Below are 12,754 nucleotides of genomic sequence, written 5' to 3' on the forward strand. Positions count from 1 at the left end.
GACCAGTCAGGGCCCCATCAAACCTGGCCTTGGACACTTCCAGGGCTGGGACAGCTGCAGCTCCTCTGGGCCACCTGCAGCAGTGCTTCTAAATCCAAATCTCTCCTTTTCCTCTTTGGAGAGTTCTGTTTGGGAATGGCACCTTTGCCTCCACAGTCAGGGATCCATTGAAACCCTTGAATTCATTGGGGTTTCTTTTTCCAGCTTAGCTGAGTTTTCCTCTCTGTGAGTTGCACTGACTCTCTGCAGTTCTATTTTTCTAACAATTAGGAATGCTAATTTTTATTGGTAGGTTTTGCTAGGATCAAGCTTTCTCCAGTTTTTCCCAGCTGTGCTCTGGATTGATGTAACAGCTGTAAAGAAATCCTGTAACTGTCCATTTATTTCAAAACCTGCAGAGAGTTAGACCTGTGTTAATACTTGCAGGAGCCTAGCAAACAATCCTTTTGTTGTGTGGGTAGCACAGGTAGGCTTTGGCTTGCCAGAGCTGTGAGTGCACAAGTCACCCCAGCGCCCAGGAGTGTCACAGTCACCTCTGGGCCCTACTGGTGGGGGGTCTCTGGATGGTCAGCTTGGAGGTGGGCATTTCTCCACAGACAGATCCAGGCAGAGTCCTGATTTTATGCTGGGAGTCATCCCTCATGGGTCAGGGAGGGCAAGGCAATAGTCTGCAATGAACTGCTGGGCTTGGTGAGCAAGGCAGAGCCAGTGGTGCCAAAACAGCTTGAAAAACCAACCAGGTGACCAGGTCAAAGGCACAGAATGTGGAGAAGGGAGAAATTGAACTGTTTGTAGGAGTTATAGGGAATGTGAGAGCAAAAGGTTTTAATTTGAGAGTTCATGGAATTCACCCCTGTGATAGAATATACTTCGATAGATGTAATTTCTACAAATGCCAAATTTTAGCACACACTGGAGTGATGGAACCAAAGCTGGGGCATTGCACAGTTTGATTGGCACAGCTGATGTCAGTAGTGTCCCTCTGCTGTTGCCAAGGTACATCACTATAGCTACATGACCAACCATGTAGGATCTCATTTCTTTCTTCAGAAACATTCAAATTCTCTCACTAAGACTGCCAGTTCTCTTTTAATTTGATATTGACCATTATGTCAGACAAGAAAAAAAAACCCAAAATAATTTTGATTGGAGAAAATATATCACAAAATGCAGATGCAGGCAACCAACAAGGTCACATGTTTTATGCTTTAGTGGTTGCAGCTGATGGCTTTGAATGTAGAATGTACTTTCCTTGCTGGGGGCCACTTTAGTTTCTGCCTTTATCATTTCACTTCAAAGAACATTGGATGCTCTGCATTGAGAACATCTTAAAAGAGAATTTCTCCCATTTGCAATAAAAGTATGTGGACTGTGGTTTTTCATTAAAATTAGCAGTAGAATAAATAATATTGGGTTGAACAAATAAAAAAAAATCTGTATATTTTCTTTGCAATCTGAGTGACTAAGGTTTTTTCTTAGAAAATAAAGAGGAGGGTCAGTTTCATGATTTCTTAATTAGCATTATTTACATTTTACATGAATTAAACCGATATTCCCAGTTAAACCAGGTGATAGGGATAGCAGAGATTATGGCAAATACTGTTGGTTGTCATGTTTCAGTGGCAGATCCTCCCTGTTTGAAACAGGCCCAGCACTTTGGGGAAAGCTGGTACTGTGATGTGCCTCTGGCCATAGCAGTGGTTATCTTGCTTTAGCACAGCCTTCACTGCTGTAAAGTCCTGTAGGTGACTGAAGGAGACAAAAAGCAGGGACCTGCTGCAGAAGGAGCTGTGAATGTGCTGCTGGAAGGAAAACCCTGCCCCTCTGGCTGTGGGGCTGCTCTGCCCTCTCTGATTCCCGGCACACTGTGGGCAGGGCGCACAGCGCTAGGTTGGGTAATGGAAACATTTTTCCAATTTATTCTTTAAACTTCATTTTTTTTTCTCTTTTCTTTTCTAGGCAACATGTCTCATCCAAGGCCATGGCTAGGGCTTGACCATTTCAATAAAGCCCCAAAGAGAAGTCGCTACACTTACCTTGAAAAAGCTATTAAAATCCATAACTGACTTACTTAACCAGATTGTCAAGGCAAGGGACAAAAATAAGTGTGTGTGTGCACCTTTTTAACAACTGTAGAACTTTGGTACACGTGCACTATATCTGAAGTCTTCAGCAAGAGGATTTGCTGCTGATGTTAATTTTATTTTGTTGAGGCTGTTCAGTTTGGCTTCTCTGTATCTATTGACTGCCCTTTTTGAGCAAAATGAAGGTGTTTTTATAAAAGCTTGGATGCCAATGAGAGTTATTTTATGGTAAACGTAATGCAAGGCAATTGTCAGCATAATGAGGGAAGAGTTTAGTAGAACAGTTGACATTGGCAAAATTATTTGTCTGTAGTACGTTTATAGATGGCATAAGCTGACTGGCTGCCCTTCCCATGTGGTGTTCACCATCACTGCAGCTAGTAAGTCTTATGTTTAGACTCACATCAGATTTATTTCCTTCAGTTATACTTTAAATGACATTTTTGTGCATTTGTAAATGCAAAAGAAAAACTCACATCATCAATAAATAGCAATCTCTACTTTATTGTGTACATTGTTGGCACTTATTCGGGATTTTTGTCTCCTCCAGCTTCATAGAATCTTTTTTAATAAACTAGTTTTCATTTAATTTAGTCAATACTTTGCATCCCGTTTTACCAAGTGGATGCCCCGAGTCCTAAAAAGAGATATTTGGGTCTTTTTATGAAATTTCCAACCACTGAGAAATACTGTTGCAATTGATTATGCCATCTCCTGGCAAATAGAATGACACTCAAAAGTTGGCAGAAGCAAGTGAAAAGATTATAAATATCATTAATTTAGTTACCATGGGAAGAGATGGGGAAAACACAAGAACTAGCCTTTTAGCACAGAGGGCATGCTCACTAGTGTTTAGTAAGCTGTTGACTTTGTATAAAAAAGGAGGAAAAAAAACGAAAAAAGAAGAAAAAAAACCGAAAAAAGCAATTGTATATTTAATGAATGAACATGTACAATTTAACACTTGGAGGTTAATTTTATTGGGTGAGTCTGCAAGTGAATTTCACTGATGTTGATATTCATTGTGTGTAGTTTTATTTCAGTCCCCAGACTGCTTCCTTTTCTTTGGAGCTAATGCCAGCCGCGTGTCTAGTTTTGAGTGCAGTAAAGATAGAATCAGCAATTCACACTTAATTTTACATTCTTTTCCAGTATTTTATTTTGTTTCTGTAGCCGCAGTGTACAACTCCTCTTCCTGTATATTGCCTTTTTTTGCTGGAAAATGTTGTATGTTGAATAAAATTTTCTATAAAATTTTTTTTGATGAGTGATGACATGGACATTGAAGAAGATTTCTCCTCTCCTTGGAAATAGAGTTTTGGGAAATGTTTTCATTCATGAGATTTTGCTAAAGGTGTGGTTTTCTTTTTCCTTAAGTGTTGACAATTGTATAATCCTCATTCATTGTTTTGGGGGAACTTTGTGGGGGTTTCTGTTTAATAGTTTTGGGGTTTGGAGATTTTTGTGGGGTTTGGTTTTTTTACGTCCTAACTAGTCACATTTGAGCTTAACAAATAAAAGGTTTTCCAGGAAAGGAGCCATGTACAAAAAAGACAAATGGAAAAATTATTTTACTAGTTTGTTTGTAAAGCTTGTAGTAGAGTCTTTGTGGTAGACTGGACTCTGCCTGCCTGTAAAAATTTTTGTGGTCCAGATTCTCAAGTCTAATATTATAAATGGTGTAAAGTGAAATCTGGAGTCTCTAAAGGTAAGGTCTCTTCATAGAGTAATAGATTCCCTCTGTAATGTGTTCCCTGTATTCAATCCAAAACAGAAGGTGCAAGTTCTAGGAATGTTTGATTCTCTTTTTAGTTTGTATCTTGCAGTGCTTTTAACTGTCTCTTATTTCCAGTCAAGGCAAACTAGTTGTTTACTTTTGTTTTGCTGTCTGTGTGTGTAGGTTAGCATAGAGGGAAGTGCTTATCAGGCATGCCTTAAGTGAGAAAACTTTCCTTTGCTTTGCATTTCCACAGGCTGGTGACAACTGCACCATCCCAGGGCTGTTTTTGTGGTACTTGGATTGTCTCTACAGGCTTTCAGTAAATGTCAGGATTTGTTTCCAAACTGTTCCTGTGAATCAGAGGCTCTGGTCAGCAGTAGTAAGCCCTAATTATATTTAGTGTTGTTGAGACTGATATGAAATTGAGCTTGTATCTGAATGTCACTAAGTTTTCACATTCATTTATGGGATGGTGGCAGCTTTTAGGGACTATCTTAAGAAACACAATCCTTCCTATTTCAGAAGAAAAAGCCACTAACAGTAGATTTTGGGTGCCTTTTGGGTTTTAGATGACTGGATTTCATGTGCTTCAGTATTGTGCTATTCCCACACTACTTTGGTGATGTCCATACTTTGAGGCATTCCATATGCAGTTTTGAATTACTGAAGGATTTTCTGAAAAAAAATGTTTTGGAGCGCAATAACTTGTTACTGAAATGTGGAAACACTTATGAAGAGGAGGACAGGAGGGTTTCTCAGGTGCAGTATGTTTGTTTAGTTCATTGGAAAAAATTTACAAGAATACATTCTTCAAAATTGCCATGCCTTATTTGGATTTTGGAATTATCTGGATAATAGAAGTGAATGCATTAAATTAGGGTAATGGTAATATAAGTGTTAAGCAATAAGGATGTAATCTCATGGTACACAGCATCAGAGCAACATGTTAACAGCCCATCCGAATTCTCCCTACCAAAACAGAGCGTGGTTCCTGTAGATTTACATAGTGCCTTTTATCCTGAAGGAGTCCAAAGCATTCTGTGAAATCTGAGCAGATCACAGCAGTGAGAGTTGCTGACCAGAGAGTGCCAGCCAGCCCCAGCCCCTTCACCCGCCCAGGCTGGCACAGGCTGGCACAGCCGCCCGGGCAGGACGAGCAGAGCGAGCGCCTCCCGCATCCTGGATCTACCTCAGCTGCTGCCCTCCGGCTCCTCCAGCATCCCCACCCGTGCCAGCAGCGGTGTCCCCGTGCCAGCAGCATCCCCGTGCCAGCAGTGTCCCCACCCGTGCCAGCGTCCCCACCCCTCCCCGGAGATCGGAGCGCGGGGCTGCGCTGGCTGCAGGCGGCAGCGCCCATCGGAGCCATGCCAGGGGTTTGCTGTGTGAAATCCTCTGTGAGCAATCGTTTTCTGTAGGAACTGTACATATTGTAAATAAAATAGCCCGGGGTAAACTCTGCTTGGTGTCTCGGCTCTTCATTTTGGAGAGGAGTGGGAGTTTCAGCTCTTGGGTCGCTCAGAACTCAGGGGATTTTGGTTAGATCGAGTAGATGAAGTTTACAAACTTTGGCTAAATTGCGTGTTAGGAATGGCATTAATAATGTAAGGTGTGCTGGCCAGAAGGTGTTGTCCTTACGTTGCAAGAGTTCTGTTGTCATTATATTGCAAGGGTTCCATGTTGCTAGAGTTTCATATCTCCATGATGTTTCTCATAGGCAGCTCCTCAGAGCATTGACTCTTCCTTGCCCTCACAGCAGCCACTGACTCCAGTACCCCTCAATCAACCAAGCCACTCTTTTATAACACTCTTCTTATTGGCTACTGGCCTGTTAAAGTCAGGCCTGCTTCTAGTCTTTAATAATTAACCCAGCTGCAACTCTATAGGGGATAAGATTACTTTCTATGCTACCTTTATTTACTTATATTCTATCCCTCTACAAGAAGGTAAAGTCTGACTTGTACCTCAGCTTCCACATTTTGAGCCCTTGTTTTTCCTGAAACACTGAGGTGCAGAGTGTCACTGTTTGATGTGAGAGCAGCAAGTGTCATTTATTGCTGGCTGTTAAACCTGCCTGGTCTTTGGGTCAGAAAAAGGGGGAAATGATCACATGTGATATGTCCTAATCTGGGTTCAAATCTATGTTCTATTTAATTTCTGTCCCAGGTGATGTTGAAGTTAGTTGTATACCAAGCACAGCTTTGCTATGGCTGGAAGCCTTCATTTTTTTATTAAATAGTTGTGTAAAACTACTGTACTTGTAAATAGTGGTGTAAAAATGTCCTGTCTAATTCTGTTAAATACCTCTTGCACATCTCAAGTCATGTAAATATATAATTTCTTTGCTGTGTGTATATTCATGTGGATTTGGGTTTTGCACCTTTACTGATTAATGTCACTGACTTGGTGCATTATTTACCACTAATTAACAGCAACACTTGTGGTTTCACAGCCACATTTTAAAATAGAGAAAAATCTTAACATCCAAAAAAAATGTGTGAATTGGTAAAACCTGTTGTGCTGCCATCTGTGTGCCTTCCATCCTTGAGGGTTTGTGTTCCATGAGGTCACAGCAGGTCGGGTGGCTGGGGGGGACAGTCCCTGACCTTGGTACGGCGGAGGGAAAGCTGGGGCAGCTGCTCTGGGCATGGCTGGGTGTTGGGGTTGGCTCTGGCTTTCATGAAGGCCTGGGAAAATGGGTGTTTAACAGTTTCTACATGTATTTTTTATGGTTTTTTGCATCTTACTGTTTGAAGACGGGTTTCTGTGGTCCCAAGGCTGCAGTGGTGCAGGTGTTGAAGTAAAAATCAGTGCATATGCTCAGCCTAGGTTAACTGAACTGGGATCAGCTCAGCAGGGACAGTTTGTGGTGCAGACTGTGACAGCTGGCTTAGGGTCACAGGGCAGGTGGGCAGTGCTGTTCCTGAGGCTCGTTCCTAATGCTGCGTTCAACCCCCGTGTCCAACAGCCCGGACTCGCCTTTGCTGTGTCACTGTGCCAGCCGCCGGAGGAGCTGCTGGGGACTCTGACCTGCACTCGGACTTGACTCGATGTTCCTGACCCTTTCCCTGTGACCCTTTCCCGGTGTCCCGTCCCTGTCCCGGTGCCCCGCGGGCGGAGCGCGCAGTGCGTCCCGTGTCCAGCAGGGGGCGGTGGCGGGCGGTGCCCCGGGACTGTGGCTGGTCAGTGAGTGACCGGACAGGGACAGAGACAGGGACACTGCACAGGGACAGGGACACTGGTCACACACATGCACAGTTTGGATAAGGATCTCTCTCAGCTCTTTAAGTGCCCGTAGTGCAGCCCCGGTGCCCAGAGCAGAGTTGGGGAGCAGCCCCGGTGCTGTTGCCCCGCATCCCCCCTGCCTTCACATGTGCCAGTGTGAAAGCACTGATGATGTTATAACATGGAAATGCACGAGTTTCTTCTCTTCCTCTGTTTATTTTTCCAGCCAGCAATAAGCTGCAGCAGCTGCTGCTGCTGTCAGTGTTGAGAAGGGTCTGGGCACCTCCTGGGCATTGTAATTGCAGATATTTGATTGCACAAGGTAAGTGACTGAATTCTGTGTGGAGGTGAAGTCTAATAAGTCCTGTTTTGGGAGATGATGCACTGCAGTGAGAGGGCTGAGAGGTGAAATAAAGGCCTTGTGTTGTGGCGACTTTTTTCAGGCTGTGTTTGCTGATTTTTCTTCTTTGTGTGTTTGCCTTTTGCATTGTAGTTTGTTAATGCAAAGAGGGTGTCCCAGTGACCTGCATCTCTGCTCTGGGTGCAGCAGGGCATGGCAGCAATGCACACAGCAGATTTGCCAGCCTTGTGAACAATAACAGGTTTATTTTCTTACCTTAAAAATAACAGAGTAAAGACAGTCTCATAACTCAGTGTTTTGTTAATAAATAATCAGCCACACTGTACCAACCACAGCCCTGCAGGGGTAGATCCTGCAAGGAGAAGAGCAGAGAGAAATGAAATCCCAGCCAGTCAGTTCCAGTGCAGAGAAGGTAAAAGCTTCTCTGAAACATCCACGTCCAAACCTTGGGTAGTGCTGGGCTGAGAGGTCCAGAGGAGTCTGTGTCCCAGCTGGGTGGGGGATTTGAGAGGAGCTGAAGAACTCACCAGCTGGAAACTTCACAGCACAGGGCAGCGAATCAATTAGAGCGTAAATTAAATGATAGTGCAAATTAGTCTTGAAGTGTTTTTTGTTTTATAGCCAGTCCAACCATGTGGTGCTAAACTGGAGTTTACCAGGTGGGTTCAGCAGCAAGGGAGCTGCAGAACCTAAGCATAGTCCTGGGAGTTTCCTAGCAGTAGTTTTATGTGCAGAATCTTATGCCATTGGGAAATAGAGGCTTTACAGCATCTGGTTGTACAAAGTTTGTTTCTATAGTCTTTTGTATCTATAAATGTGAAATTGGCAGTATGGGCAGTAATGATCTGCATCCTTGAAGAGCTTGATGAAGAGAGGGACGAAGCAGCACCCGAAGCAGCACCTGGAGCCAAAGGGGAGATGGACATGCACAGAATGATTTCTGCCTTCCCTTTCCTACTGGACACAGCTGTGATTCCCCCTGCCTTGTTCTGTCTGCCTTCTCACTGTGTGAATCCACTTCTTTCCCAAGTCTATTAATGTTTAAAGTATCTTCCAAAAAATTTATCTTCTTCGCTTCTGACGTCTTATGCATGAGTCTGTTCCTGAGCCTGATTCTAAATTACAGTTGGGAAGGAGACAGTGTTGTACTAATTTCTGCTTGTCTTATGAAAAGTGAAACATACTGGGATAAATTTAGCAAGTTTGCATCCCCTGTAGCCATGATGACTGTATCTAGAAAGGACAGGATGGCTTCTCATCAAGTGGAGAAGGGCAAACTGTCTGCATAGGCACTAACTAGAACTTTGATTTTTAATTACTCATTTTTAACCTTCTGCTGTGCTGAATCTGCACAGTGCCCATGAAAACTTACCCAACCATGCACAGGCTGGTGCACAGGAGGTAGGACAGCTTGCCCAGTCTGTAGGTGACCTGGGTGGTGATGTGCTGGCGGCACGAGGGACAGATTGTGGATGTTGGTTTGCTGGAGAAGATCCCTGCCACGATGATGGGAGGCTGGGACACCAAATAAACTGAGGAGGAGAGGAGAAGCAGCCAAATTAGAAGCACAGGAAATATTTTGCAAGTTTAAAAGCCTAAATTCAGAGAATGTAGGTTCTTAATGTGGCATCTGTGTTAATATTGTTGATTTCAGGTGTATTCCTAAGAGCCACTGTGCTGTTTCTGTGTGTCCCCACCACCCTCTGTGGATGTACTCTGACACTAAGGGTTTGTCTTCTGATATTTAAAATGAGATGAAAATCCTTGTTCTCCCTGAAGAAGAGATTTGAAGGAGGTTGGGGAACTTTCTGGATCAACTTTTCAGCAGCGATGAGAAATTCATCAAAGCAGTTACTCTAACACCTACCAAACAGCTGTAGGTGTTTGTAGCTACAGCTACTGGTGCTGTTCTCAGTCTCCAGCTCATGTTTTTGCAGTCTAGACTTGACTATCATATTCCCTGAGGGGCACACCCCTTGTAGATACATGAGAGATATTTTTTCAGAAGTGTTTTCAGTAAAAAAATCCCATTTTAAGGATCCTAAAACATGTTTAGGGTACAACTTCACACTGTAGCCTGAGGCAAAACTTGAGGAGTGGGAAGGTATCTGTTAGATAGATAGGATAGAAGGCACTGAGTTCAAGTGCCTTCTGGTTTTAAGGATATTTAAAAATTTATGTCTCCTTTGCTCCTGTATGAGGTGTTACTGACTGTTCTTCAAAGCCTTTCCTCAGCAGATCCTTTGAGCTGCTCCACTTCATAAAGGTGACTGGAACAGGAACATTGGCCTTAAAATTATTTGTTCTGAAAGCTCTGGCTTCTGGCCTTTTTGGTTTGGTTTGTTTTTAGGGGTTTTTTCAAATGGGTACAGTAGACTGGCTAATGCTGGACAATCAAGTCTGAATTCCTTGTATTATTATCCTTAGTTTATCTTCTGACATTTCTGTGGAAATTTTCCAGCCTATGAGGTTGTGATGGGGTCAGCAAAGCCCCACCCTGTGTGTGGATGTCCAAACCCAGCCCCTTTCCCTCCTGCTGTCCTGCAGCCAGAGCTCAGCCCTGGGCTTACCGGGCTCCTCCACGATGGTGGTCTCTCGGTACGAGTAGGGTGGGGGAGAAGGATACTCATAGCCCCCTGTGCAAAGAGAAACAGGGCAAAAGTGTAAGGAACAGCAGCTTCTGCCTCCCAAAAACCCATGGAGTGAGGCAGGAGGGGCCTGCAGGGAGCCAAACCCAGCACAGGGAGAAGCAGCCCCAGAAGAGCTGCAGTGGGTGGCTGGCCTCACTTTTATAAAAGCTGAGAAACCAAATATTTCTTAGGAAAGGCAGCAACTCCATCATTCCAGCATAACACTGTCATGATACTCAATTTTAATTTAAGTACTCCACAGATAAAGTACCCACAGCACTACTACCTTCAGTGGTAACAACCCTTACTATTTAGTATTTAGAGCCTTTTCACTAGTTCAAACTTTATCAGCTTTCAACAAAGATATTTCATCACACTCTGTTCTAGAAAGAAAAAAAAAAGTTAAAATATCTTTTTCCTTTTGCTTTGGGAGAAGGGAAGCTGGTGACTAAGACACCTCAAGCTTTTTCAGTTCTTTTGCTAATCTTTCAAATTAAAGAATGCAATGAGCCTACCTGAGGTGAAATAAATGACTGTATAAAAAAATACATTCATGAATACATTCGAAATAAATCCATGTAAAAAGCTTTACAGCCAGCTGGTGTGGGTGTGGTACCAAACACAGGAGGACAGTCCCTAGGAGAAATCTTGGTTGGTGAAGCCTGGGCAGCATTGGAGGAGCCCTCACCCCCAGGCAGAGCTGCCCTGAGTCCAGCCTGCGCTCAAACTTCCCGCAAAGGATGTGGCTGCAACCAGGGAATGAATGAACCCACAGGAGTACAAATGGAACATAAAACCAGGATTTTCAAGAGTAGGATAAAATATAGTGGCAAAGGTGAACAAAAATGTTATCAATATTTTCTTGAATTGCTTGCCAGAAGTGGTAGAGATTTGCAATGGTGTTTGGGTTTTGTGGTGGTGGGCTGGTGTTTAGTTTTTGGTTTTGAGGAGTTTTCTGTTTGAGTTTTTAGGGGATGTTATTTGTAGGGAAAAAATGTAAAAAAAAAAAAAAAACAAAACAAAAACTAAATAATTTCCTTCTGATTTAGAAAAAGAATGTGCTCAGTACAGGTGAGCTCCCACTTGCTGTGTGTTAGAGGAGGATCTGCAGCTCAGTGCTGGGAGTGGGCACTGCCTGTGCCTTGCCTGAGTGGCTCCCAGTGAGAGAGATTCCTTCTCCAGAGCCTCTTGCAAGCTCTGCTGAGCTTAGGAAAAGGCCAGAGAGATCTTTGAGGACAAAAATATTTACAGACAGAGCTGATCAGAGCAAAATGTCTGAAAATGAGTCAGGGTTAGAGGCCCACGGGTGACACATCCAGCATTATTAGTTACTGCCTGACCTCCCATTGGGATTTTTTCTCCAGCTCTGTCCGGAAAATGGCAATTTCCTCAGCAGAAGGCAACAAAGGTACAATCACTGAGGATGGGCAGTGTTGTGAGGTGCTTGTGTGGGTGTGAGGGCAGTGCCTGGGTTCAGGAGGAAAAGCCCACCCAGGAGAGCAGCAGCTCCTGGCACCTCCTGCAGCCCTGGAGCTGAATTGTCATCGTTGCATCCCTGCAGGAGCCTGGGGAGGGCAGCCTGGCCAGCAGGGACTGCAGAAAAAAGGCAGAACTCTAAAACTAGATGACAATTTAAGCAGGACACAGCCCACCCACGTACAGAGTTTGCTGGCTGAACATTTGCACGTTAGGAATATGAAATTATTGTATTGATACAGCTGCAATAAAACACATGGTTTTTAAAAAAAATATTAACTAAACAAAAAATTATTAACTAAAAAAAATATTAACTAAACTAAACTATTAAGGAAATAATTTTTTAACTAAAAAATTATTAACTAAAAATTATTAACTAAAAATTATTGCCATTAGTTGGAGCTGTGGATGCTGAGAATTTTGAACTTTAAAGGCACAGGAACATTTTAGTGATGTCTCCATTAGGAGATCCTATCCCACCCCGAGGTTTCTATGCTGGCAGAGACGCTTTCTAAACCCATCACACCCTGGCAAGGCTGGGTCCCAGATGTGCCCGGTGAGGAGCTGGAGTGTAGGGGAATACAGTATGGGTAAATGAAAGTGGTATAGAATGTAATCTTATCCCCTAAAGAGTTGCAGCTGAACCAATTGTTAAAGATTAGGAGCAGGCCTGATGTTAACAGGCCACAGCTGTTGACAATAAGAAGAGTGTTATAAAAGGGTGGCTTGGTTGATTGAGGGGTACTGGAGTCAGTGGCTGCTGCGAGGACAAGGAAGAGTCAATGCTCTGAGGAGCTGCCTGTGAGAAATCACGGAGGTATGAAATTCCAGCAATATAGAACCTTTGCAGTGTAATGACAACAGAACTGCAATGTAAGGCCAACACTGGAACCCAACCCCAGGGAGCCCCCGGGATCCCCTCCCGGCCCCGCTCACCGTCCTGGCCCAGCGGCGGCGCCGAGGGCTCCGGGAACCGCTCGGGGTGCGGCTCGTACATCACCATGGGCACCTGCGGCCGCTGCTTCTCCGCCGCCATCCCTGCGCTCACCTGCGAGAGAGGGGCAAAATAAACCTTTCTTGCGCTCACCTGCGAGAGAAGGGTGAAATCAAACCTTCCCTGTGCTCACCTGCGAGACAAGGGCAAAATAAAACCTTCCCTGCGTGAATCTCCCTGCCCTGGGTTTGCCAGTGCTTCTGCGGCTCCTGCTTCTCACACTTCGGGTGGTGCTCAGAGGGAAATTAGCACTTCTCACATCGGTTT

General features: G+C 44.0%; 2 protein-coding genes across 3 annotated transcripts in view; one reads left to right on the plus strand and one right to left on the minus strand.

Moving 5' to 3' along the window:
- The window catches only part of USP7 (ubiquitin specific peptidase 7), a 68,506-nt gene extending 65,164 nt beyond the window's left edge, over positions 1-3,342 (plus strand). For both annotated transcript variants that reach the window (XM_074553317.1, XM_074553319.1), the window contains one exon: positions 1,960-3,342. In XM_074553317.1, the coding sequence (XP_074409418.1) occupies positions 1,960-2,066 (107 nt within the window). In that variant the 3' untranslated portion in view covers positions 2,067-3,342. The remainder of the gene's footprint in view (positions 1-1,959) is intronic.
- Positions 3,343-8,179: 4,837 nt separating this feature from the next.
- LITAFD (LITAF domain containing) lies at positions 8,180-12,529 on the minus strand. Its single transcript, XM_005487640.2, has 4 exons — positions 12,430-12,529; positions 9,958-10,023; positions 8,760-8,919; positions 8,180-8,288 (listed from the first exon to the last, which is right to left on the minus strand). Exons 1-4 carry the CDS (start codon positions 12,527-12,529, stop codon positions 8,180-8,182), a joined length of 435 nt encoding a protein of 144 aa, XP_005487697.2.
- Positions 12,530-12,754: the final 225 nt, after the last annotated feature.

Source organism: Zonotrichia albicollis, chromosome 16 (assembly GCF_047830755.1).
Source record: "Zonotrichia albicollis isolate bZonAlb1 chromosome 16, bZonAlb1.hap1, whole genome shotgun sequence".
Taxonomy (NCBI): domain Eukaryota; kingdom Metazoa; phylum Chordata; class Aves; order Passeriformes; family Passerellidae; genus Zonotrichia; species Zonotrichia albicollis.

What these genes read in the sequence shown, in the direction of transcription:
- LITAFD (XM_005487640.2), bottom strand. Translation starts at nt 12,529, where the DNA reads ATGGCGGCGGAGAAGCAGCGGCCGCAGGTGCCCATGGTGATGTACGAG. An exon ending in CACCATCGTGGAGGAGCCCG is followed by an intron (nt 8,920 to 9,957) that starts GTAAGCCCAGGG and finishes TCTCCTCCTCAG; the next exon opens with TTTATTTGGTGTCCCAGCCT. An exon ending in ACCAGCCTGTGCATGGTTGG is followed by an intron (nt 8,289 to 8,759) that starts GTAAGTTTTCAT and finishes CTTTGGCTCCAG; the next exon opens with GTGCTGCTTCGGGTGCTGCT.